The sequence below is a fragment of the Elephas maximus genome, chromosome 5 (assembly GCF_024166365.1).
Source record: "Elephas maximus indicus isolate mEleMax1 chromosome 5, mEleMax1 primary haplotype, whole genome shotgun sequence".
NCBI classification, from domain to species: domain Eukaryota; kingdom Metazoa; phylum Chordata; class Mammalia; order Proboscidea; family Elephantidae; genus Elephas; species Elephas maximus.
In genome coordinates, this window is record NC_064823.1 from 158,366,196 (window position 1) to 158,393,111 (window position 26,916).

The 26,916-nt window shown below is 48.1% G+C and overlaps 1 protein-coding gene across 5 annotated transcripts in view; it reads left to right on the forward strand.

Annotated features, from left to right (window-relative positions):
• The window catches only part of EVC (EvC ciliary complex subunit 1), a 122,621-nt gene that overhangs the window by 68,511 nt on the left and 27,194 nt on the right, over window positions 1-26,916 (forward strand). For all 5 annotated transcript variants that reach the window (XM_049886525.1, XM_049886526.1, XM_049886524.1 and 2 more), the window contains exons 11-12: window positions 1,222-1,320; window positions 8,764-8,976. In XM_049886525.1, coding sequence (XP_049742482.1) covers window positions 1,222-1,320; window positions 8,764-8,976 — 312 coding nt within the window. The remainder of the gene's footprint in view (window positions 1-1,221; window positions 1,321-8,763; window positions 8,977-26,916) is intronic.

A 26,916-nucleotide genomic window follows, 5' to 3' on the forward strand; every position in this document is an offset into this window, starting at 1 on the left:
ATGTCACATTGTTTGGTGAGAGTCCCCAGTGCAGAGAAGATAACTGAGTTGTCTCTACATCTCGGGACCTCAGCACAGGCCAGGCACACGCTGGCATTAGGGGACAACGGATGCAGGAGGGAAGGGCTGAATGAATGAACAAATGGATGGAAGAGTGAATGAATGAACAGATGGATGGATGAATGAATGAATGAACTAATGATGAGTGGATGGATGAATGAATGAACAGATGAATGAAGGAAGGAACAAATGGATGAATGAATTAATTAATTAATAGATGAATGAACGAAAGATGGATGGATGCATGGATGAATGCGGGATGCATGGAAACCAAACCCTCTAGCACTGCCTCTAAGACCCCCCAATTTCTGATCCCGCCCTTCTGCCTCATTTCACCCCTGCCCACTCTGTCTGTTCCTGGCTCCTGCTAACTTGCCATCACGTAGGACCCCGTCCAGCTTTCCCCAGAGCTGGCCGCTTTTCACCTCCCAGTCTTTGCTGCTGTCACCCCTTGAGCCTGGATGGCCTTGGCTTCCCATCTGCCCCAGAGGACTGTCCTCGTGCTTACAGACTCGACTTGAACATGGCCCCCACGGGCAGTTTTCCCCCATAGCTCCTTCTTTCGGGGAATCTGTCACGGTCTCGACACCCCTGATAACACGCTCCCTGACTGCGTCCAGAACGTCCAGTGCACTCCTGGTGTCTGCCCCTGCACCCTGCTGCATGGCTGGGCCCCAGACAGGGCTGTGTCTGGCTCCTCCCAGTGCCCAGTTGCATGGACAGGCCAGGCCCCACTGGCTGCTGACCACACTGACCTGTGACCCCCAGTGTCTATCACCACGCTAGGCCACGGTCTTCTCCAGGTGGTCTCCAGGGTCTGGGCGGTGGTCCCCCACAGCCAACGTCTGAGGGTGAGGTTGGGAGAATGTGGCTGAGAGATGGAATGAGGGGGTGACCTGTGGCCCCTCCTGATACTAAGAGATTCCCAGTTTGGGTTAACAAGGCACAGTCTGTAGGTTTCCTGGAAAACCTGGAAATCAGGATTGCTGGTGCAGGCCTCAGCCACAGTTGACATCTCGGTGCCTTGTTTCCTTATGTACAAAGCAGGGTGAACACCTTACCATCTGAGAGGCAGGGTCAGTGGAGAGAATTTTCCAGAAAGAAAGGTCAGTAAACCTCCACCCAGAAGCCCACAGGGTTCAGCTCCCGTTTCACCCACAGGAGTTTCATGAGGTCCTGGAGAGGCACAGGCTGACGTGGAGCCAACTGGAGGAAGAGGAAGACATGAAAACAACAGAGGCCATGGCTGTGCTCTGCCAGGTGGGTGGCCTTCAGGGCAGGGCCTGCACAGAGGCCTGAGGATCTTAGGGTACGTGAGAACGTTGCCCCTCCTGGACCGAGGTTCAGGTCCAGCCCTGGCAGTCATTGACCATATGACACAGTCAAGTCACATCCTCTCAATGGTCCCCTTTGTCCACACTGGAATGTGGGGGATTGGCCTGGGTCACGTGTGAGGCCCTGTCCATTTCTGGGGTGCTTTAAAGAGCATGCATTTATTGTCTCACAGTTCTAGGGGCTAAAAGTCCAAATCAGGGACTTGGGCATGTTGATTCCTTCCACAGCCTCTTTCTTAGTTTTCAGTGTCTGCTGGCCATCCTTGATATTCCTTTCCTTGTTAACCAGCCTTGCATAGCATGTGTCTTCCCTCTGTACGTGTCTCTGTCTTTTCTGCTCTTCCCACAACTCAGAAGGAGTTAGGTTTAGAACCCATGCTACAATGGTATGACTTCATTAACATAACAGAGAAAACCCTGTTTTCAAACATGATCACACACACAGGTATAGGTGCCAGGACTTCAGTACTTATTGTGGGGGGCACAATTCAATCCCAAACCAACCCATTGCCATCAAGTAGATTCTGTCTCATAGCAACCCTATAGGACAGAGTAGAACTGCCACATAGGATTTCCAAGGAGCAGCTGGTGGATTTGAACTGCTGACCTTTTGGTCAGCAGCCGTAGCTCTTAACCATTACGCCACCAGAGTTTCCACAATTCAATCCATAACATCTAAAAAATAGGCTGATGTTTGTGGGAGTCATTTGTGTACAGGGATGAAGGCAGAAGGCATGCTGGGCTTGACATGGGGAGGCCTGGGTTTGAGTGCTCTCTCCATGCAACCTCATGCAGTTCTGGAATGGGGAGATGAAGGCTCACAGGCTGGATGTGAGCCCCTGGGCCCTCCAAAGTGGCAAGGGACCACGGGGACGTGATGGCAAACAAGATACACAGCCGAGAACCCAGCGCTATCAAAAGACAGAACCATGTTCCCTGAGCTAGGAGAGGGTCATTACGAGTGTGATCATGGTAGACAGAGCCAGGAGCAGTTGACTCTGGACTCAACATCCCACTGCTTCTGCTCTTCCCTTCCTCACTGCGAGGCCTGGAGACTGTTGCTGTCCTCCCTAGGCCTCAGTCTCCCCCTCTGTAAGATGGGGACAGTGTGGGACCCTGCCCATCACAGCAGTGTCATGAGGCCTGGACAAGGTGGTGGACGTGAGGGGTTTATGCAACTGCTGGCACACAGTAGGTGCCCAGTGCCTGTCACACTTGTAATAACACTCCCACTGTGCACACAGTAGGTGCCCAGTGCCTGTCACTCCTCTAATAACACTCCCACTCTGCACACAGTAGGTCCCCAGTGTCTCCTCTCCTGTAATAACCCTCCCACTCTGCACACAGTAGGTGCCCAGTGCCTGTCACTCCTGTAATAACCCTCCCACCCTGCAAACAGTAGGTGCCCAGTGCCTGCTCTCCTGTAATAACACTCCCACTCTGCACACAGTAGGTGCCCAGTGCCTGCTCTACTGTAATAACACTCCCACTCTGCACACAGTAGGTCCCCAGTGTCTCCTCTCCTGTAATAACACTCCCACACTGCACACAGTAGGTGCCCAGTGCCTGTCACTCCTGTAATAACCCTCCCACTCTGCAAACAGTAGGTGCCCAGTGCCTGCTCTCCTGTAATAACACTCCCACTCTGCACACAGTAGGTGCCCAGTGCCTGCTCTACTGTAATAACACTCCCACTCTGCACACAGTAGGTGCCCAGTGCCTGCTCTCCTGTAATAACACTCCCACTCTGCACACAGTAGGTGCCCAGTGCCTGCTCTACTGTAATAACACTCCCACTCTGCACACAGTAGGTGCCCAGTGGCTGCTGCTACTGTAATCACCCTTCCACTCTGCACACAGTAGGTGCCCGGTGCCTGCTGCTCCCGTAATAACCCTTCTACTCTGCACACAGTAGATTCCCAGTACCTGTCACTCCTGTAATAATACTCCCACTCCGCACACAGTAGGTGCCCAGTGGCTGCTGTTCCCGTAATAACCCTTCCACTCTGCACACAGTAGGTGCCCAGTGCCTGCTGCTCCCGTAATCACACTCCCACTTGTGAGTATGGTGGCTGCCACAGAGTGGCTGTGACACTGGGCTCAAGCATACCTACTGTTGTGAAGATGGCTCAGGACTGGAAGTCTTTGCCCTGCTCTGTTATATGTGGGTCGCTTGAGTCAGAGCTGATTCCGTGGCACCCAACAACAACTTGAGAGTAAGAGGAGGGGTGGGAGCTGCCTCAGGAAGTGATGCCCGAGCCAGGTTTGCAGAGGAGATGTCCCCAGGTGGGCAGCGACACGCATGAGGATGACATCAAGATTGTGGCCCATCCTTGTTCAGGTCTTTCTGAGTATTTGATCATTTAATCCTCAGAAGGTTCCCACCACTCAGTCTGTTCACCAGGAGGCCGTGGACCCACTTGTGTGAGCCCAGCTCTGGGTCCAGGGACCTAGTGTGACCCCAGCTCCCTCCCTGGCCAGCTGGTGACCTTGGGAATGTTTTTTCATTCCTTCAACGAATGTTGCTGAGCACTACACATACTGCTGAAAGTTCTAGGCACTGGGGCTTAGCAGCAAACCAATGGATGACGCTCATGTTCTCATAGGCTGCTGGTGGCGACAGCAGGGAGCAGGAGAGGAAGGCAGAGGGCTGGGCGATGAGGTCAGAAGCCTTGCAGGGCCTTGGAGACCATCCTAAGATGATTGTATTTACTTCTGAATGAGACAGGAAGTTGCTGGCGTGTTCTGAGTAGGAAAGTGCCATGAGTTATGTTTTATAAGCATCCCCGGTATCGGTATAGAGAGTGGACAGTAGGGGGCACTGGTGGCAGCCGGGAGACCAGATGGAAGGCAGTGCAATGGTCCAGGCCAGAAATGATGGGGGCTAGTCTAGAATGGCACTGACGGGCTATGACAAGCTATAGGGTTTCGGTCTCTCGATGGCCTACTCTCAGCTTCCTCCTTTGTTAAAATGGGGCTAATAAGCTTTCTTCACACTGTTGTTGTTAGGTGCCGTCGAGCCGATTCCGACTCATAGCAACCCTGTGTACAACAGAACGAAACACTGCCCTGTCTCGCGCCATCCTCACAATTGTTTATGCTTGAGCCCATTGTTGCAGCCACTGTGTCAATCCATCTCTTTGAGGGTCTTCCTCTTTTTCTCTGACCTCTACTTTACCGAGCATGGTGTCCTTCTCCAGGGACTGATCCCTCCTGATAACATGTCCAAAGTATGTGAGATGTAGTCTTGCCATCCTTGCATTCTGGTTGTACTTCTTCCAAGACAGATTTGTTCATCTTTTTGGCAGTCCATGGTATATTCAATATTCTTTGCCAACACCATAATTCAAAGATGTCACTTCTTCTTACATCTTCCTTATTCATCATCCATTCATCATATCCCATGCATATGAGGCGATCAAAAACACCATGGCTTGGGTCAGGCACACCTTAGTCTTCAAGGTGACATTTTTGCTTTTTAACACTTTAAAGAGGTCTTTGCAGCAGATTTGCCCAATGCAATGCGTCTTTTGATTTCTTGACTGCTGTTGCCATGCCTGTTGATTGTAGATCTAAGTAAAATGAAATCCTTGACAACTTCAATCTTTTCTCCGTTTACCATGATGCTGCTCATTGGTCCAGTTGTGAGGATTTTTGTTTTCTTTACATTGACGTGTAATCCATACTGAAGGCCGTGGTCTTTGATCTTCATTAGTAAGTGCTTCAAGTCCTCTTCACTTTCAGTAAGCAAGGTTGTTTCATCTGCATAACGCAGGTTGTTAATGAGTCTTCCTCCAATCCTGATGCCTGTTCTTCTTTATAAAATCCAGCTTCTCAGCTTATTTGCTCAGCATACAGATGAAATAGGTATGGTGAAAGGATACAACCCTGACACACACCTTTCCTGACTCTAAACCAATCAGTATCCCCTTGTTCTGTCCAAACAACTGCCTCTTGATCTATGTAAAGTTTCCTCATGAGCACAATTAAGTGTTACGGAATTCCCATTCTTCACAGTGTTATCCATAGTTTGTTATGATCTACACAGTGGAATGCCTTTGCATAGTCAATAAAACACAGGTAAACATCCTTCTGGTATTCTCTGCTTTCAGCCAGGATCCATCTGAGATCAGCAATGACATCCCTGGTTCCACATCCTCTTCTGAAACTGGCCTGAATTTCTGGCAGTTCTCTGTCGATACGCTGCTGCAGCTGTTTTTGAATGATCCTCAGCAAAATTTTGCTTGTGTGTGATATTAAGGAAATTGTTCTGCAAAGGAAGGGGAACGATCAAATGTAAGGACTAAATGATCCAATACTCGGCAGGCACTTAACACGTTTGTGTAGGAGGGTGTGTGTTCACAGAGCACACACACAGTTAACCTGCCTTACAGCCTGGCTGGCTGTGTCCCAGGCCCTGTCCCACATGCACACAATTTTACTCCACTTTTGGGCGTGACACCAGTCATGGTATTGTGTATGCAGTGGTTGTGGGAGGAATTTGATGACCAGAGCCCTGGTGGTGCAGTGGCTAAGAGCTCAGGCTGCTAACCAAAAGGTTGGCAGTTCAAATCCACCAGCAGCTCCTTGGAAACCCTATGGGGCAGTTCTGCTCTGTCCTATGGGGTCATTATGAGTTAGAATTGACTCAGTGGCAACGGACTGCATTAGAAGGTTCAAAAAGTAAATTAGCATAGAGTTTTAACCTTGTAGATATATCGATAAATTTCAGGTGAGCTTGCAAAAAATGCTTTTGTTGTTATAACTAACTACAGGAATATTTTAATAAAAAAATAATAAATTTCTGCTGAAACACTGCACAAAAATTTTATAGACATTTTGGTGTCACCCCATCTGACAGTGTCAGCCCGTGTGGTCCGTACCCCCATAGTGGCTCCACTGCCAGGCCTGTGTCCCGAGGCACCTCTGGGTGACTTTGAACCGCCAACCTTTCGGTTAGTAGTCAAGCACTTAACGTTTGCGCCACCCAGGCACCTGAAAATAATAATAGATAACATTTATTGAGATTCACACACCAACTTTCCCAACTTCCATCTGATGATGATAGCTAGCATTTATTAAGTGCTTACCACGTGCTCTGTGACAGCATTCGTGATTCAGTGGTAGAATTCTCGCTGCCCACGTGGGAGACCTGGGTTCGCATCCCAGCCGGTGCATCTCATGTGCAGGCACCAGCAGTCTGTCAGTAGAAGCTTGGGTGTTGCTATGATGCCGACCAGGTTTCAGCAGAGCTTCCAGACTAAGATGGACTAGGAAGAAAGGCCTGGTGATCTGCTTCTGAAAATCAGCCAGTGAAAACCCTGTGGAGCACAATGATCTGGTCTGCAACCTATCATGGACCAGGCAGCTTTTTGTCCTGTTGTGCATGGGGTTGTCATGAGTCGGGGGCTGACTCGGTGGCAGCTGAGAGCAACAACATGTGTGCTGGCCAAACCAAAAAAAAAAAAAAAGACCCATTGCTCTCGAGCTGATCCCAACTCACAGTGACTCTACAGGACAGGGTAAAACTGCCCCATAGGGCTTCTAAGGCTGTAATCTTTATGGAAGCAGACTGCCACATCTTACTCCCTCAGAGTGGCCGGGGGGTTCAAACTGCTGACCTTTTGCAGTGGTCTTGGGCCCCTGACCTAGGTATCCTTCGTCTGTTACTACCTCTCCTTGTACTTTCTACCCTCTGGGTCATCGTTTGTTTGATTGTCTTTCTAATGGACTACCATAAGGTTTCTTAAGAGTGAAGTCTTATCTTACTACCTTTGCATCTATAGGGCCTTTCAGAGTACCTGGCAAACAGCAGGTAATAAATAACTATACTTTTTAATAATTAGGAATTGTAACCAGTGCCAGACAATGTCAAAAGCACTTTCTTTTATAATCTTTTTCAGTCCTTATACCAACTCAGTGAAGGTGTTCTGTTATAATCACCCCCATTTTACAGATGAGAAAACTGAAGCAGTGAGATGATAAGTAACTTGAACAAGTTTGTAGGCAGTGGGCCCTGGCCATCAGACTCTGGGACTCATGCTCTTAACCAGTATGATACAGGGACAATTGAATTTTTTTTTTTTAATGAAATATGGAGGATCGGCATCTAGTATAGTGTATCTAGGTCACAATCAGCGTGCTCAATAAATGTAAGCTGAATTTAATTCAAACTCAGAAGAATGCTATGCTCTGAGAAACTCATGGCCAAGCTGGAACACCATGTTGATGGACATGACATGTCGTGAAAGCATAGAAAAAAGCAAGCTGAGAGACAGGCACTGAATTCACGGGATGGGTGCCTCTGGGGAGGGTGGTGGCGGGGGGAGAATTGAATTTTGGAGGAACATAGGGGACTCCAACTTATAAGATTTCATATTTTTAGTTTATACACAGGGTATCTGAGTGGTGGAGTTACAGGTTTTTATTATATTATTATCTGTGAGGGTTTTTTTCCCCCACAACTTAAAGAAATAATCTTTATGAAGAGACTGTCCATCACCTTGGGGCAGGAGGAGATGGAGTGAAGACAACAGAAAGATGGGAGATGAGGTAGGACAAGAGCCCCATTCTGAAAGACCACCAAGCTCTGTGGTAATTTTCATTGTGATGGTATCTTAGAATCCTGGGGCAGCCATACCACAAATCCCGCAAATGGGTGGCTTTAAAGAACAGACCCCAGATTGGGGTCTCGGCCGTATCTATTCCTTCCTTGTTGGTAGCCCCAGGCGTTCCTTGGTTCCTTGGAGTTCCTTGGTTTGTAGATGGTCCTCATGTGACCTCTGTCTTCCCATTGTGTGTGTCTGCATCTGTTTCGCTCTGTTTATAGCTCAGAAGTGATTAGGTTTAGGATCCACCCTACACTGGTAAGGCCTCATTAACATAACAAAAGAAAAACCCTATTTCCAAACAAGGTCATACATACAGGTGCAGATTCCAACACATATTTTGGGAGTACACAGTTCAGTTCGTAACAGACGGTGGCAGGTCTTCAAAGGAGTTTGAGGCAGGGTAGACTCATAATAAGATCTGTGGTCACACACATAACTGGCCTGAGTGTGTGGATGGAGGGGAGGTAGAGAGACCCCTGAGGGGCTGTGAAAGTCATCTAGATGGTGACTGACGGAAGAACCAGAGATGGTCTCTGAGAGGAGACATCAGAGGTTAATGGCATGGCAGGTCAGGAGGGAAGATTTGGAACTTGCTTCAGGTAGGAAGCATTTCCCAAGATGTGTGGGTTCCTCTGTAGAGTCTTTTGGTCAGGGCTGTGCCATGCGGGCACCATGTGGTAGAGGGGCCAAGGAAAGAGCATGACCCCTCGCAGTGTGAGAGTGTGACCTCTAACCCACTGTGTGGTTCTCGGCCTCAGGAACTGTACCACAGCACCGTTGGAACTTTCCAGAAGCTTGTGGACGTCCTATTCCTCCAGACGCTCTCTGGTGTAACCGGCCTATCCCAGGCAGAGTGTGAATACTTGAGACAGGAGGTCCAGGAGAATGCTGCCCGACAGCTGGGGAAGTCAGACCGCTTCCGGAAACAGCAGTGGAGACTCTTCCAAGATGTCCAGGAGCAAGAGAAGCAGGTACGGGATTTGGTAAAACAGGGTCTGGGGTCAGCATTTTTGGAACTTGCGAAGAATCATGGGAGATTTTGTTTACTGAGCATCTCGCAGCCCCTATTCTAGGCATTTTACAAATATTATTGTTGCCAACTTTGACAACAGCCCACCAAGAGAATGGGTGAGAGAGCTGAGCCCTCATCATCCAGGACACGAAGTCAGTAGGTAATGTCTTAAGTTGATCAGTCAAGAAAGAGCAGCAATCAAAGTCTATTGGTTACCAGAGGTAGAGCCATGGGTGCGGACAGGGAGTCATTGCTTGGGAGGCACTGAGCTTCTTTCTGTTAAAGGCGATGAAAAAATTCGGAAATGGACAGTGGTGATGGTTGCACAACGTGATGAATGCAACTAATGGCACTCAGGTGTACATGTAAAAAGCGTGGAAATAGCACATTCCTGTTACACGTATATATTGTCGTTAGTTGCCGTCGAGTCGGTTCCAACTCAAGGCATCCCAATGTGTGCAGAGTAGAACTCTTTCTTTCTCTTTTTTTTTTATATAGATATAAACTCGCCGTCAAGTCAATTCCTACTCATAGCGACCCTGTAGGACAGAGTAGAACTGCCCCATAGGGTTTCCAAGGAGCGGCTGGTGGATTCAAACTGCCAACCTTCTGGTTAGCAGCCAAGCTCTTAACCACCATGCCACCAGGGCTCCGCAATAAAACGAAACAAAAAAAACCAAACCCAGTGCTGTCGAGTCAATTCTGACTCATAGCGACCCTATAGACAGAGTAGAACTGCCCCACAGAGTTTCCAAGGAGCGCCTGGTGTATTTGAACTGCTGACCCTTTGGTTAGCAGCCGTAGCACTTAACCACTACGCCACCAGGGTTTCCAGGGCTCCACAATAAAAGAAAAAAAAAAAAAGAAGCCCAGCAAAGCATGTTATTTACAATGATGGAAGTAAATAGTCAACAAAATGACAACAAAAAGGTGACAGAAAGGGACGTGGTTCAAAGAGAAAAGGACTCAGGTGGGAAGGGCTGCCCACATGGGACTCGGGTTTTTCAGTGAGAGTCTATCTGATGATTAAAGCCATGTAGAAGTGTGGTAGATGGAATAATGTCCCCCAGAGATGTCCACATCCTACTCCTGGGAACCAGTGACTGGGTTACCTGACACGGACATTACGGGTGTGATTAATTACGGATTTTGAGATTTCTTTCTGGATTATCCAGTGGTCTCAATGTAATCACAAGCGTCCTTATAAGAGGAAGGGTCAGGGTCAGAGGAGGCCATGTGATGATGGAAGCAGAGGTTGGAACGATGAGACCACAAGCCAAGGAATGCAGGTGGACCCCAGAAGCTGGAAAAGACGAGGAAATGGATTCTCCCCCAGAGCCTCTAGGAGGAACGCAGCCCTGTTAACACCTTGATTTTAGCCCTGTCAGAGCCGATATACAGAGCCAGTTAGGAGGGACCAGTCCCTGGAGAAGAACATCATGCTTGGTAAAGTACAGGGTCAGCCAAAAAGAGGAAGACCCTCAACAAGATGGATTGACACAGTGACTGCAACAATGGGCTCAAACTTAGCAACGATTGTAAGGATGGCACAGGACCAGGCAGTGTTTCATTGTGTTGTACACGGGGTCATTATGAGTTGAAACTGACTTAGTGGCATCTAACGCACGCAGACACACACACGCACACACACACAAATGTGAAAAGATACTCACATTAGTACGCTTTGAGGGAGAAAGACCTGGAGATCTGCTTCTGTAAAGATCACAGCCTAGAAAACCCTACAGGGCAGTTCTCTTGTTACATGGGGTCACCAGGAATCGGAGTTGACTCGTCCTCACAACAAGACCCGCTCTGGACTCTGACCTCCAGAACTGTAAGATAATAACTTTGTAGCGTTTTAAACTACTAAGTTTGTGGTAATGGGTTACAGCAGCAGTGTGGTTTTTGTGTGCTGGCGAGTGGATTCAGACTCAGCGAGCCCAGGTGACAGAGTAGAACACCCCACAGGGGTTCCCAGGCTATAATGTTCACAACAGCAGATCGCCACGTCTTCCTTCCACAGAGCTGTTTGGGGGGCCTCAAACCACCCACCTTTTGCCTAGCAGCTGAGCACTTACTCGTTGTGCCACCAGGTTCCTCAGAGCAACAACAGGAAATACAATATACATTAATTTTATATTTAAAAAATTAAATACCTTTAAAGAAAAAAATTTCCAAATGGGACAGACAGCAAAGCTGCCTGCATGTCCTTTCTCCGTGCCTTCCTCCACCCTTACCCGCTACCCACTACCAGTTACTGCCGAGGGACTCCGACTCGTGGCAACCCCACGTGTGTCAGAATAGAGCTACTGTATAGGAGACCGGAAACCCTGGTGGTTAAGTGCTACGGCTGCTAACCAAAAGGTCAGCAGTTCAAATCCACCAGGCACCCCCTGGAAACTATGGGGCAGTTGTACTCTGTCCTGTAGGGTCACTATGAGTCGGAATCAACTCAACAGCAGAGGGTTTGGTTTTGTGTTTTTTATAGGGTTTCCTTGTCTGTAACGTTTATGGAGGCAGATTACCAGGCTTTCCTTCCATGGCACCACTGGGTGGATTTGAACTGCCAACCTTTAGGTTAGTAGCGGAGCACAGAGCATTGGTGCCACCCAGAGACCTGGCTGTAAACCTAACGTGCTCGGACCCGAGTATCCCTTACAGCCGCAGTAGCCGAGTAGACAGCTCTGGCCTGGAGATGAGGTGCAGAATCTCAGCCAAGCACTACCAAGTCTTGCTGGGAGAAAACGTCTCCCTGGGCCTGGCCTGTTCTTCCTGCCTGGAGCGGCACAAACCTGCTTTTGACTCTGAGGCTTCAAATGACTGAGAGCAGAGGCCGAGGTGTGAAGGAGGGCGGGGCGGAGGCCGACGCGCGAGGGAGGGCGGGGCGGAGGCCGACGTCTGCGAGAGGGCGGGGCGGAGGCCGACGTCTGCGGGAGGGCGGGGCGGAGGCCGACGTCTGCGGGAGGGCGGGGCGGAGGCCGACGCGCGAGTGAGGGCGGGGCGGAGGCCGACGTGTGAAGGAGGGCGGGGCGGAGGCCGACGGCTGCGGGAGGGCGGGACGGAGGCCGAGGTCCGCGGGAGGGCGGGGCGGAGGCCGAGGTCCGCGGGAGGGCGGGGCGGAGGCCGAGGTCCGCGGGAGGGCGGGGCGGAGGCCGAGGTCCGCGGGAGGGCGGGGCGGAGGCCGAGGTCCGCGGGAGGGCGGGGCGGAGGCCGAGGTCCGCGGGAGGGCGGGGCGGAGGCCGAGGTCCGCGGGAGGGCGGGGCGGAGGCCGAGGTCCGCGGGAGGGCGGGGCGGAGGCCGACGTCTGCGGGAGGGCGGGGCGGAGGCCGAGGTCTGCGGGAGGGCGGGGCGGAGGCCGACGTCTGCGGGAGGGCGGGGCGGAGGCCGACGTCTGCGGGAGGGCGGGGCGGAGGCCGACGTCTGAGGGAGGGCGGGGCGGAGGCCGAGGTCTGCGGGAGGGCGGGGCGGAGGCCGAGGTCTGCGGGAGGGCGGGGCGGAGGCCGAGGTCTGCGGGAGGGCGGGGCGGAGGCCGAGGTCTGCGGGAGGGCGGGGCGGAGGCCGAGGTCTGCGGGAGGGCGGGGCGGAGGCCGAGGTCTGCGGGAGGGCGGGGCGGAGGCCGACGTCTGCGGGAGGGCGGGGCGGAGGCCGAGGTCTGCGGGAGGGCGGGGCGGAGGCCGACGTCTGCGGGAGGGCGGGGCGGAGGCCGAGGTCTGCGGGAGGGCGGGGCGGAGGCCGACGTCTGCGGGAGGGCGGGGCGGAGGCCGACGCGCGAGTGAGGGCGGGGCGGAGGCCGACGTGTGAAGGAGGGCGGGGCGGAGGCCGACGGCTGCGGGAGGGCGGAGCGGAGGCCGAGGTCTGCGGGAGGGCGGGGCGGAGGCCGACGGCTGCGGGAGGGCGGGGCGGAGGCCGAGGTCTGCGGGAGGGCGGGGCGGAGCCGGAGGTCTGAGGGAGGGCGGGGCGGAGGCCGACGTCTGCGGGAGGGCGGGGCGGAGGCCGACGTCTGCGGGAGGGCGGGGCGGAGGCCGAGGTCTGCGGGAGGGCGGGGCGGAGGCCGACGTCTGAGGGAGGGCGGGGCGGAGGCCGAGGTCTGCGGGAGGGCGGGGCGGAGGCCGACGTCTGCGGGAGGGCGGGGCGGAGGCCGAGGTCTGCGGGAGGGCGGGGCGGAGGCCGAGGTCTGCGGGGGGGCGGGGCGGAGGCCGAGGTCTGCGGGAGGGCGGGGCGGAGGCCGACGGCTGCGAGAGGGCGGGGCGGAGGCCGACGTCTGCGGGAGGGCGGGGCGGAGCCGGAGGTCTGAGGGAGGGCGGGGCGGAGGCCGACGTCTGCAGGAGGGCGGGGCGGAGGCCGACGTCTGAGGGAGGGCGGGGCGGAGGCCGAGGTCTGCGGGAGGGCGGGGCGGAGGCCGACGTCTGCGGGAGGGCGGGGCGGAGGCCGAGGTCTGAGGGAGGGCGGGGCGGAGACCGAGGTCTGCGGGGGGGCGGGGCGGAGGCCGAGGTCTGCGGGAGGGCGGGGCGGAGGCCGAGGTCTGCGGGAGGACGGGGCGGAGGCCGAGGTCTGCGGGGGGGCGGGGCGGAGGCCGAGGTCTGCGGGGGGCGGGGCGGAGGCCGAGGTCTGCAAGAGAGCGGAGGGCAGGCCGACGTGTGCAGGCGGGCGGGGCGGAGCGGAGGCATACGTCTGCGGGAGGGCGGGGCGGAGGCTGTGGTCTGCAGGAGGGCGGGGCGGAGGCCGACGTCTGAGGGAGGGCGGGGCGGAGGTCTGCAGGAGGGCGTGGCGGAGGCCGACTGACCTCTGAAGGAGGGCGTGGCGGAGGCCGACTGACGTCTGAAGGAGGGCGGGGCGGAGGCCGAGGTCTGCGGGAGGGCGGGGCGGAGACCGAGGTCTGCGGGAGGGCGGGGCGGAGACCGAGGTCTGCGGGAGGACGGGGCGGAGGCCGAGGTCTGCGGGGGGGCGGGGCGGAGGCCGAGGTCTGCAAGAGAGCGGAGGGCAGGCCGACGTGTGCAGGCGGGCGGGGCGGAGCGGAGGCCGAGGTCTGCGGGAGGGCGGGGCGGAGGCTGTGGTCTGCAGGAGGGCGGGGCGGAGGCCGACGTCTGAGGGAGGGCGGGGCGGAGGTCTGCAGGGGGGCGTGGCGGAGGCCGACTGACCTCTGAAGGAGGGCGTGGCGGAGGCCGACTGACGTCTGAAGGAGGGCGGGGCGGAGGCCGAGGTCTGCGGGAGGGCGGGGCGGAGGCCGACGGCTGCGGGAGGGCGGGGCGGAGGCCGACTGACGTCTGAAGGAGGGCGGGGCGGAGGCCGACTGACGTGTGAGGGAGGGCGGGGCGGAGGCCGACTGACGTCTGAGGGAGGGCGGGGCAGAGCTGGACAGCCCTCGGGATCACGTGGCGGAGGTGCCGTACCAGCCCTGGACCACCACTCCTACATTCGTGTTATGAGAAACAACCTGTTTCTTTCTTCTTTTCTTTTTGTCTTGTTGTGGTGAAAATACACCCAGAAAAACATCCACCAATTCACCAATTTCTCCACGTAAGAGTCAGTGACGTGATTACATTCTTAAAGTTGTGCAGCCATTCTCGCTACCTTTTTCCAAATTATTCCCCCACTGTGAACACAAACATAAATTCTCTGCTCCCGAAGCTGAAGCTCCCCCTTCTCCCCTTCCTCCCACTCCTGGTAACCCTTAGTAGTTTTTGGTTGCTATGTGTTTGCTAAGGAGCCTGGTAGCACAATGGTTAAGCAGTCTGCCGCTAACCCAAAGGTTGGCAATTTGAACCCATCCAATGACTCCATGGGAGAAAAGACCTGGCGATCTGCTCCTGTAAAGATTACAGCCTAGAAAACCCTGTGGGGAAGTTCACCTCTGTCACACGGGGTCACTCTGAGTCAGAATCAACAACACATGATGACAACAACAGAAGGTACGAAGGAGACAGAGGAAGGCTTTGTGCAAACACGAGGCCAGTGGGAGCCATGGGGTGGGAACACAGCCTGGTTTCCTGCCCGTCCAAGTCCTTCTCGTTTATCCCAGTCCCCCATAAGCTTCATCACGTTGTCCTGTCGCAGGTAACGTGCGCATCACCTGCATTTGATTGTAAGTTCACTGAGGACAGCAGCCCAGCTTTTCCATGTTTGTCGTTGTCACTGCAGTAGAGTCTGCCCCTGACTCACTGTAACCCCACGCACTATGGAACAAACCACTGCCCCGTCCCATACCATCCCTGTGACTGGTTGAAGATCAGACCCTTGTGTTCCGCAGGGTTCTCGCTGGCTGATTTTCGGTAGTTCACTGGGCCTTTCTTCCTAGTCCACCTTAGTCTGCAAGCTCCGCTGAAACTTTTTCAGAGTCACAGCAACACACAAGTCGCCACTGACAGATGGGTGGTGGCTGCCATGAGGGGCATCGGCCGGGAATGGGACCTGGGCCTCCTTCACGGGAGGCGAGAATTTTACCGTTAAACCACCAATTTGACCTCTTTCATATTTATTTACATCCCCTTATTCAAAGCCTGGTGCCTGGGATGTGTAAGTACTCAGGAGTACTCTGCAGCATTTCACACAAGAATAAGGAAACTTTAGAAATGATCACTCATGGCGACCCTGTAGGACAGAATAGAACTGCCCCATAGGGTTTCTAAGGAGTGGCTGTGGATTTGAACTGCCGACCTTTTGGTTAGCAGCCAAGCTCTTAATCCTACACCACCAGGGCTCCAGAAATTATCACAGAGTCCTTGGCCCTTTATTCTTCCAAGTGGTCTAAATGAAGCGAATCCATCCAGTTCATACCAAGTCCTGTTGTTGTTGTTGTTAGGTGCCGTTGAGTCGATTCTGACTCATAGTGATCCTATGTAAAACAGACGAAACACTGCCGGGTCCTGTGCTGTGCTCACAATCTTTGTTATGCTTGGGTCTGTTGTTGCAGCCCGTTTGTCAATCCATCTCACTGAAGGTCTTCCTCTTTTTCACTGATCCTCTACTTTACCAAACATGACGTCGTTCTCCAGGGACTGATCCTTCCTGACAACATGTCCAAAGTATGTGAGATGTAGTCTTGCCATCCTTGCTTCTAAGGAGCATTCTTGTTGTACTTCTTCCAAGATAGATTTGTTCGTTCTTTCGGCAGTCCATGGTGTATTCAATATTCTTCGCCAACATCACAATTCAAAGGTGTCAGGTTTTCTTCAGTCTTTCTTATATATACCATCCAGCTTTCACGTGCATATGAGACAATTGAGAACACCATGGCTTGAGTCAGGTGCACCTTAGTGTTCAAGATGATATCTTTGCTTTTCAACACTTTAAAGAGGTCTCTTTCAGCAGATTTGCCCAATGCAATTCATCTTTTGATTTCTTGACTGCTGTTTCCATGGGTGATAATTATGGATCCAAGTGAAGTGAAACCCTTCACAACTTCAGCCTTTTCTCCATTTATCATGATGTTGCTTGTTGGTCCAATTGTGAGGATTTTTGTTTTCTTTATGTTGATGTGTAATCCATACTGAAGGCTGTGGTCTTTGATCTTCATCAGTAAGTGCTTCAAGTCGTCTTCACTTTCAACAAGCAAGGTTGTGTCATCTGCGTAACACAGGTTGTTAATGAGTCTTCCTCCAATCCTGATGCCCAGTTCTTCTTCAAGTAGTCCAGCTTCTTGGATTATTTGCCCAATATACAGATTGAATAGGTGTGGTGAAAAGATACAACCCTGACACACACCTTTCCTGACTTTAAACCATGCAGTATCCCTTTGTTCTATCTGAACAACTGCCTTGATCTACGTACAGGTTCCTCATGAGCACAACTAAGTGTTCTGGAATTCCCATTCTTCGCAATGTTATCCATAATTTGTTATAATCCACACAGTCAAATGCCTTCGCGTAGTCAGTGAAGCACAGGTGAGCATCTTTCTGGTATTCTGGTATTCAGCCAGAATCCACCTGATGTCAGCAGTGATATCCCTGGGCCTGGTGAATTTACCCAGGCCGGTTAATTCATGGGCAGGGACCTGGCAGCATGGTTTAGAAGGCTCCCCAGGGGCATCTAATGTGTCTCTGGGGTGGAGCACCCAGTGGGTGTGAGGGCCTCTTAGAGACCACTGCAGTCTTATAGGATGGCCTCTCACCTTGTGTTTGAGCCAGAGTCCAGAGCAAGCGCATTAATGGGATGAGCGGCTTCAGCCTGTTGGCGACCTCTTGCAATTCTGTGATTTTGTACAACTTGGTAAATGTCTTGGAACCCCAGCTTCTGCATCTGAAAAACAGTGATCAAAACAGCCAGCAGGACTCCCGTGAAATACTGCATGTCCGGACCTTTCACACGGTGTCCATTTGTTAGCATCATCATTTTAGATTTCCTGCTTGACGCTGAAGATATCCAGAATTTGATTTCTGATAAATGAATAAACAAACACCCCAATTCATCTAAAATGCTCTACTTACGATTCTTAAATTATTTAGGCAAACATCAGACTATGTATAGCTATGGTTTCTTATGGTTATTTACTTATTTGATGTGTATATTGGTGTGAACTTTCGTTGATCTGTGGGGAAGATTTTCAAGAGGATTTGGCATGCAAGAAGCAAGCAGAAGAGGTAATGACATTATCAACTGATTAAATAAGTCTGACTCCAGACTGTTTTCTCAAGGTATATATGCCATAATTGATGGTTCAATTGCTTTGAATTACCATATTTAGAGACCCATGTTCTCGCCCACTTACCACGTTTCCTCGTTGATGGAAAAATGAGAAATGAACTTTCTGTGCTTTAGATGAATATTTAGTTATGAGAAGAAAAACACCCACAAAACTATTCACGGCGAATCAAAAACACACCCAGACTACGAACTGCCTTTCCACGAGGTTTTCTACACCAAAAATCAAAAACCAAACCCGCTGCCATTGAGTCGATTCTGACTTGTGGCAACGCTATGTGTCACAGAGTAAAAATGCTCCATAGGGTTTTCTTGGCTGTCCTCTTTACCAGAAGCAGATCACCAAGCCTTTTACACAACCCTCAGTGCCGTCAAGTCGATTCCGACTCATGAGTTTTTTACACAAGGGGCCCTGTTAATTTCATATCCTGCTACTTAGAGAAGTTATCAAGAATTCTGGAAGTTACCAATGGTATGATTGCAACAAGTCTTAGAATGGTGTTTCTCAAAATGTGACTATTGAAATGATGGTTTCTGGGCTTCTCCCTAGCTTACTTGTGGTTGGCAGAATAATGGGTCCTGAAATATATCCACATCCTAATTCCCTGAACCTGTGACTGTGGTACCTTACACAGCAAACCGTATAACTTGGCAGGTGTGATTAAGTTAAAAACACTGAGTTGGGGAGTCTTATCTGTTTTGTTCACTGATATACCCCAAGCACTGAGAGCAGTGCCTGACACATAATATAAGCACAGCAAATACTTATTGAATGAATTGTTGGATGAACTGTTGAATGTGTGATCTTGAGTAAATTACTTAGCCTCCCTGTGCCTTAGTTTCCTCATCTGTAGGATGGGGATTATAGTATTGACTTAATAATGTTTTTAGGATGATTGAGATAATATGAGTAAAAAAGTTGGAGCAATGTCGAAACCAAAAAAAAAAAAAACCCATTGCTGTCCAGTTAATTCCGACTCATGATAACCTTATGTATTATAGAGTAGAGCTGCCGCATAGGGTTGTCTTGGGTGTAATCTTTACAGAAGCAGCTTGCCAAGCCTTTCTTCCTCAGTGCTGCTGGGTGGGTTCTGTCAACCTTTAGGTTAGTAGTTGAGCACAAATGCCTAGTAGGTAGTGAATGCAACACACACCTCCACCCTCCAATCTTTTTATCAATTCTGACACGAACCATCCCTCCCACAGCACTCTGTATTTCTCTGCTGGGTTCAAAAACTTGTTGAAATGGCCACACAGAACTCACAGACCATACTCACAATTAAGTGGTTTATTAAGGAAGTAACAGGGAACAGTTCAGGTTCAGAATCAACAGGCTACAACTCAGGATCAGGGTCAGGAAGCAGGTCGGCTGAGTCTCCCTTCTTCGGTGCAGGACAGCTCTCTCAGCCATGCAGGGTTCTCTCTTCTCTCTCTCTGTCCCTGTCTCTCTGTCTCTCTCTCAGGACAGGCCCCCATAACCCTGGTACCAAAACCAAAGACACCACAAGAAAAGAAAACTACAGGCTAATATCTCTTAAGAATATAGGTGTAAAAATCCTCAACAAAATGCCAGGGAACAGAATCCAACAGCATATTAAAAGACTCAGACACCATAATCAAATGGACTTTATTCCAGGAATGCAGGGATAGTTCAGCATTAGAAAATCAATCAGTGTAACAGACCACATAAGTAGAACAAAGGAAAAGAACAACATGATCATCTCTATGGATGCAGAAAAAGCATTGCATAAAACCCAACACCATTTCTTGGTGAAAACCTTAAAGAAAATTGGTGGGAAATTCCTCAGTATGATTCAGGCATATATGAAAAGCAAACAGCCAACATCATGCTTAGTGGAGAAAGCCTGAGAACTTTTCCCTTGAAATTGGAACAACTGTGCCCACTCTCACCACTTCTATTCATATTGTATTTGAAGTCCTAGCCAGAGCAATAAGACAAGAAAAGAAATAAAAGGTATCCAGATTGGAAAAGAAGAAATAAAATTATCTCTATTCACAGATGATATAATCCTACATACAGCCAAAGAGTCCACAAGAAAACTTCTAGAGCTAACAGGGAAATATAGCATAGTTGCAGAGTACAAGGTCAACAAACAAAAATCATTTGGATTTCTATACACCAGCAATGAGAAATATGAAAGAGAAATTAGAGTAATAATTCTATTTACAATCTAAGAGAATAAAATACCTAGGAAGAAATCTAACCAGGGACGCGAAGGAGTTATACAATGAAAAGTATAAAACACTGCTGAGATTAAAGAAGACGTAAATAAATGGAAAGATGTTCCATGTTCATGGATTGAAAGACTTATATTGTTGAGATGTCAGTACTACCCAAAGCAATCTATAGATTCAATGCAATCCCAATCAACATTCCAACAGCCTTCTTTACAGAAATAGAAAAAACAATCCTCAACTTTATATGGAAAGACAAGAGGCCCTGAATAGCTAAAGCAGTGTTGAAAGAGAAGAACAAAGTAAGAGGACTCACACTTTCTGATTTTAAAACGTAATATATGGCTACAGTAATCAAAACAGCCTGGTACTGGTATAACAATAGGTACATAGACCAATGGAATAGAATTGAGAGTCCAGCAATAAACTCCCATATCTATGGTCAAGCAATTTTTGACAAGGATGCTAAGTCCATTCCATGAGAAAAGAAGAGCCTCTTCAATAAATGGCGTTGAGAAAATTGATTTTTTCACCTGTGGAGAAATGAAACAGGATCCATGCCTCACACCCTACACGAAAACAAATTCAAAATGGGTTAAGGACTTAAATGTGTACAAACTAAAACCATAAAATTCTTAGAAGAAAATGCAGGGGCAACACTGTCAGGCCTAGCTTTCAACAATGGATTATCTAATATAAAAGCAAAAGACAAAATAAATAAATGGGACCTCATAAAATTTAAAAACTTCTGTTCATAAAAAGACTTTACCAAAAGAGTGAAAAGAAAAGCTACCAACTGGGAGAATATCTTCGGAAACCATATTTCCAATAAGACTCTCATAATCAAAACATGTATAAAACTTCGACTACTTAACAGCAACAACAAAAAGACAGCCCAATCACAAAATGGGCAAAGGACTTGAATAGACATTTCACCAAAGGGGCTTTCAACTGGCCACCAAACACATGAAAAGATGCTCAGCGTCATTAGCCAACAGAGAGAGGCAAATCAAAACCACAATGAGATACCATTTCACTTCCACTAGGATGGCTAAGATTAATAAAATAACAAATGTTGGTGAGGATGGGGGGAAATTAGAACCCTTATCCATTGCTGGTGGAAGTGAAAAATGGTAGAGCCATTGCGGAAAATAGCATAGCACTTCCTCAAAATACTAAAAATAGAACTACTATGTGACCCAGCAATTCCAATATTGGGTATATGCCCAGAAGACTTCAAAGCAGAGACTCAAAAAGAGACTTGTATACCAGTATTCACTGCAGCGCTATTCACAATATCCAAGCAGTGGAAACAACCTAGATGCCCATCAACATATGAATGGATAAACAAGATGTGATACATACACACAATGGAATACTACTCAGCCAGTAGGTGAAATGAATTCTTGATACATGCTACAATATGAATAGAGCTTAAAGACTTTATGCTGAGTAAAATAGTCACAAAAGGACAAATATTATATGACCTCACTTGTATAGAAAGACAAGAAAAGGCAAAAGTACAGAGACCAAAGTTTATTAGTGGTTACCAGGGGCGAGAAGGAGGGGAAAAGGCGGTGTTAACCGTGATGGAAAAATTGCATTGGCTAAGGGTAGAGTTGAACAGCCAATTATTGGAATAAGTTGTACACTTGTAAAAAATTGAATCAGCAAAAGTTGTGTGATAGATATATTTACAGCACAGAAAGAAGAGTAGCTGCTGAGGCTGCTTACATACAGCCAAACACCTCATGGGATTTGGTTCATTGGTTTGGAGGTTTAGAGTCATGGTTTCATGGGATATTCCATTTAATTGGCCTAACAACATGTTTAATGCTTGTATTCTATCACCTAACTTATTGCCTAGTTCCTGGAGTCTTAAAAGCTTACAAGTGGTCATCCAAGGCACAACGATTAGTCACTATTCACCTGAAACAACAGAGGAAGAAGGAGAGTCAGGAATAGGAGGAGGATATGGAATATGTGGCTAATTGCCTCCAGGAACAACTACCTCCTTTGCCATGTGACCAGAAGAACTGGATGATGACCAGCTATAATGACTGAACATTTTGATCAAAGATTCCATAGAATGATAGTGATCAAAAGGGGGGAAATGCAGAACAATTTTCAAATTCTCATGGACTCCAGACTTTCTGGAGCCATGAAGGGTAGATGAACCCCTGAAACTATTGCCCTGAGATAATCTTTAAACCTTAAACCAAAAATATCCCCTAAAGTCTTCTTAAAATCAAACAGTTTTTTAACCTAACTATTAAAAAAAAAATCTGCCTCGGTGTAGTGGTTAAGAGCTCACCTGCTAACAAAAAGTTTGGCAGTTTGAATCCACCAGCCAATCCTTGGAAACCCTAGGGGGCAGTTCTACTCTGTCCTATAGAGTTGCTAAGAGTCAGAATTGACTCAACAGCAACGAGTTTGGTTTTCTTTTTTATGCTCTTTTAAGAACTATCTGTACGAGATCAAACTGACAGCAGCAACTCAAAAGATTAGATAAGAACCTTAGAGGGCACTGAATTCATATTAATGGGGGAGGAACAACTCGGAAAAAGAGTATAAGAATGGTCGTGGAACTTGAAGGATATAATCAATGTCACTGAATTGTACACATAGAAACTGTTGAATTGGTGTATGTTTTGCTGTACATATTCTCAACAAAAGCACCAAAATAAATAAAATTATATTTAAAAAAAAGAAAGAGCTCAGCAAGGTTGGTGGATAAAAAAATAAATATCCCAAATCAGTAGATTTCCTACCTACTGGCAACACCCAGTGATAACATAAATAATGATCCTCTTCAGAATAAGAACTATAGGGTGCCTAAGAATAACTCTGACCAAACTATGCAACAGCTTAACGGAGAAGATTATAAAACTTACCAAAAGCATAAAGGATGATTTGAATAGAGAGAAATACCACACTCTTGATGGGAAAATTCAATTTTGAAAAGATGGCAACTCTCTCCAAATCTATAAATTCAACCTAATTACAATAAAATCCAAAAGGGCTTTTTTGCTAAGCTTAACAAACTTACCCTAAAATTCATATGAAAGGAAAGACAAACAAGAACAGCCAAGCAGTTCTGAACAAGAGACTAAAGGAGGGCTTGCCTTACCACCTATGCAGTCTTGTTATAAACTGTATCAATGACAACAGTATGTATTGGTGCAGAAATAACAGACAGATCAATAGAATAAAATAGAGAGCCTGGAAATAGATGTGTGATATATAGGAACTATGTAAGACAAAGGTGACATTAAAGTCCACTAAGAAATTGATACGTAATTCAGTAAACTGTGTTGGGACCATTAGTTATCTAGAGAAAATGGGATCCCTTCCTCACACCATGAACAATAAGTTTTAGATGCCTTAAGACCAAATGTGAATAGCAAAATATTTACAAGAAAATATAGGAGAAAATGTTAATGAAAACAGGGTAGAGAAGAAATTTGGAGAATATTTTAATGAAATCAGGGTAAGAAAAAAAATTTTTAACAAGACAAAGTAATTCAGTGCTTAGGGGACGCGGATGTTAAAGATGATGGCCAAATTTGGAGACAGGTAAGGGTGATGGTTGAATAACATGATGAATATAAGTTAATGTCACTGAACTTTATTTGTGAAGAATGTCAGAATAGCAAATGTTTTGCTACATATATATTTACTACCCCCCATATGTCTGTCAGTTTGCCGTACTGCAGGGGCTTGTGTGTTGCTGTGATGCTGGAAGCTATGCCACCGGTATTCAGATACCAGCAGGGTCACCCATGGAGGACAGGTTTCAGCTGAGCTTCCAGACTACGACAGACTAGGAAGAAGGACTGGCAGTCTACTTCTGAAAAGCATTAGCCAGTGAAAACTTTATGAATAGCAGCGGAACACTGTCTGATATAGCGCTGGAAGATGAGCCCCCCAGGTTGGAAGGCACTCAAAAGATGACTGGGGAAGAGCTGCCTCCTCAAAGTAGAGTCGACTTTAATGACGTGGATGGAGTAAAGCTTTCGGGACCTTCATTTGCTGATATGGTACGACTCAAAATGAGAAGAAAAAGCTGCAAACATCCATTAATAATCAGAACCTGAAATGTACGAAGTATGAATCTAGGAAAATTGGAAATGGAATGCATAAACATCAATATCCTAGGCATTAGTGAGCTGAAATGGTCTGGCATTGGCCATTTTGAATAGAACAATCATATAGTCTACTATGCTGGGAATGACAACTCGAAGAGGAATAGTGTTGCATTCATCGTCAAAAAGAACGTTTCAAGATCTATCCTGAAGTACAACACTGTCAGTGATAGGATAATATCCATGCGCCTACAGGGAAGACCAGTTAACACGACTATTATTCAAATTTACGCACCAACCACCAGGGCCAAAGATGAAAAACTAGAAGATTTTTATCAGCTGCTACAGTCTGAATTGATCGAACGTGCAATCAAGATGCATTGATAATTACTGGCGATTGGAATGCGAAAGTTGGAAACAAAGAAGAAGGATCAGTAGATGGAAAATATGGCCTTGGTGATAGAAACAGTGCCGGAGATCGAATGATAGAATTTTGCAAGACCAACAACTTCTTCATTGCAAATACCTTCTTTCACCAACATAAACGGCAACTATGCACATGGACCTCACCAGATGGAACACACAGAAATCAAATTGACTACATCTGTGGAAAGAGACGATGGAAAAGCTCAATATCATCAGTCAGAACAAGGCCAGGGGCCGACTGCGGAACAGACCATCAATTGCTCATATGCAAGTTCAAGCTGAAGCTGAAGAAAATCAGAGCAAATCCACGAGAGCCAAAATATGACCTTGAGTATATCCCACCTGAATTTAGAGACCATCTCAAGAATAGATATGATGCATTGAACGCTAGTGACCGTAGACCAGACGAGTTGTAGAATGACATCAAGGACATCATACGTGAAGAAAGCAGGAGGTCACTGAAAAGAAAGGAAAGAAAGAAAAGACCAAGATGGATGTCAGAGGAGACTCTGAAACTTGCTCTTCAGCGTTGAGCAGCTAAAGCAAAAGGAAGAATTGATGAAGTAAAAGAACTGAACAGAAGATTTCAAAGGGCCTCTCGAGAAGACAATGTAAAGTATTATAATGACATGTGCAAAGAGCTGGAGATGGAAAACCACAAGGAAGAACACGCTTGGCGTTTCTCGAGCTGAAAGAACTGAAGAAAAAATTCAAGCCTCGAGTTGCAATAGTGAAGGATTCCATGGGGAAAATATTAAACGATGCAGGAAGCATCAAAAGAAGATGGAAGGAATACACACAGTCATTATACCAAAAAGAATTAGTCGATATTCAACCATTTCAAGAGGTGGCATATGATCAGGAACCAATGGTCCTGAAGGAAGAAGTCCAAGCTGCTCTGAAGGCACTGGCTAAAAACAAGGCTCCAGGAATTGATGGAATATCAATTGGGATGTTTCAACAAACAGATACAGTGCTGGAGGTGCTCACTCGTCTATGCCAAGAAATATGGAAGACAGCTTCCTGGCCAACTGACTGGAAGAGATCCATATTTATGCCTATTCCCAAGAAAGGTGATCCAACCGAATGTGGAAATTGTAGAACAATATCATTAATATCACACGCAAGCAAAATTTTGCTGAATATCATTCAAAAATGGCTGCAGCAGTATATCGACAGGGAACTGCCAGAAATTCAGGCGGGTTTCAGAAAAGGACGTGGAACCAGGGATATCATTGCTGATGTCAGATGAATCCTGGCTGAAAGCGGAGAACACCAGAAGGATATTTACCTGTGTTGTATTGACTATGCAAAGGCATTTGACTGTGTGGATCATAACAAACTACGGATAACACTGTGAAGAATGGGAATTCCAGAACACTTAATTGTGCTCATGAGGAACCTGTACATGGATCAAGAGGCAGTAGTTCGGACAGAACAAGGGGGTACTGATTGGTTTAAAGTCAGGAAAGGTGTGCGTCAGGGTTGTATTCTTTCACCATACCTATTTAATCTGTATGCTGAACAAATAATCCGAGAAGCTGGACTATATGAAGATGAACAGGGCATCAGGATTGAAGGAAGACTCATTAACAACCTGCGTTATGCAGATGACACAACCTTGCTTGCTGAAAGTGAAGAGGACTTGAAGCACTTACTAAAGAAGATCAAAGACCACAGCCTTCAGTATGGATTACACCTCAACATAAAGAAAACAAAAATCCTCACAACTGGACCAATGAGCAACATCATGATAAACGGAGAAAAGATTGAAGTTGTCAAGGATTTCATTTTACTTGGATCCACAATCAACAGCCATGGAAGCAACAGTCAAGAAATCAAAAGACGCGTTGCATTGGGCAAATCAGCTACAAAGGACCTCTTCAAAGTGTTGAAAGCAAAGATATCACCCTGAAGACTAAGGTGCGCCTGACCCAAGCCATGCTATTTTCAATCACCGCATACACATGTGAAAGCTGGACAATGAATAAGGAAGACCGAAGAAGAATTGAAGCCTTTGAATTGTGGTGTTGGCGAAGAATAATGAATATACCGTGGACTGCCAAAAGAACAAACAAATCTGTCTTAGAAGAAGTACAGCCAGAATGCTCCTTAGAAGCAAGGATGGCGAGACTGCTTCTTACATACTTTGGACATGTTGTTAGGAGGGATCGATCAGTCCCTGGGGAAGGACATCATGCTTGGCAGAGTACAGGGTCAGCGGAAAAGAGCAAGACCCTCAATGGGGTGCACTGACACGGTGGCTGCAACAATGAGCTCAAGCATTACAACGATTTTAAGGATGGCGCAGAACCGGGCAGTGTGTCGTTCTGTTGTGCTTAGGGTCGCTATGTGTCGGAACCGAGTCGACAGCACCTAACAACAACAGCATATTTACTACAAAAAAAAAAAAAAAAAGTTTTTTTTATTGTGCGTTAGGTGAACGTTTACAGAGCAAATTAGATTCCCATTCAATAGTTTGTCCATGAAGTGTTTCGTGGCCTTGGTTTCATTCCCCACAATGTGTCAGCACCCTCCCCATTGCTGCCCTGGTT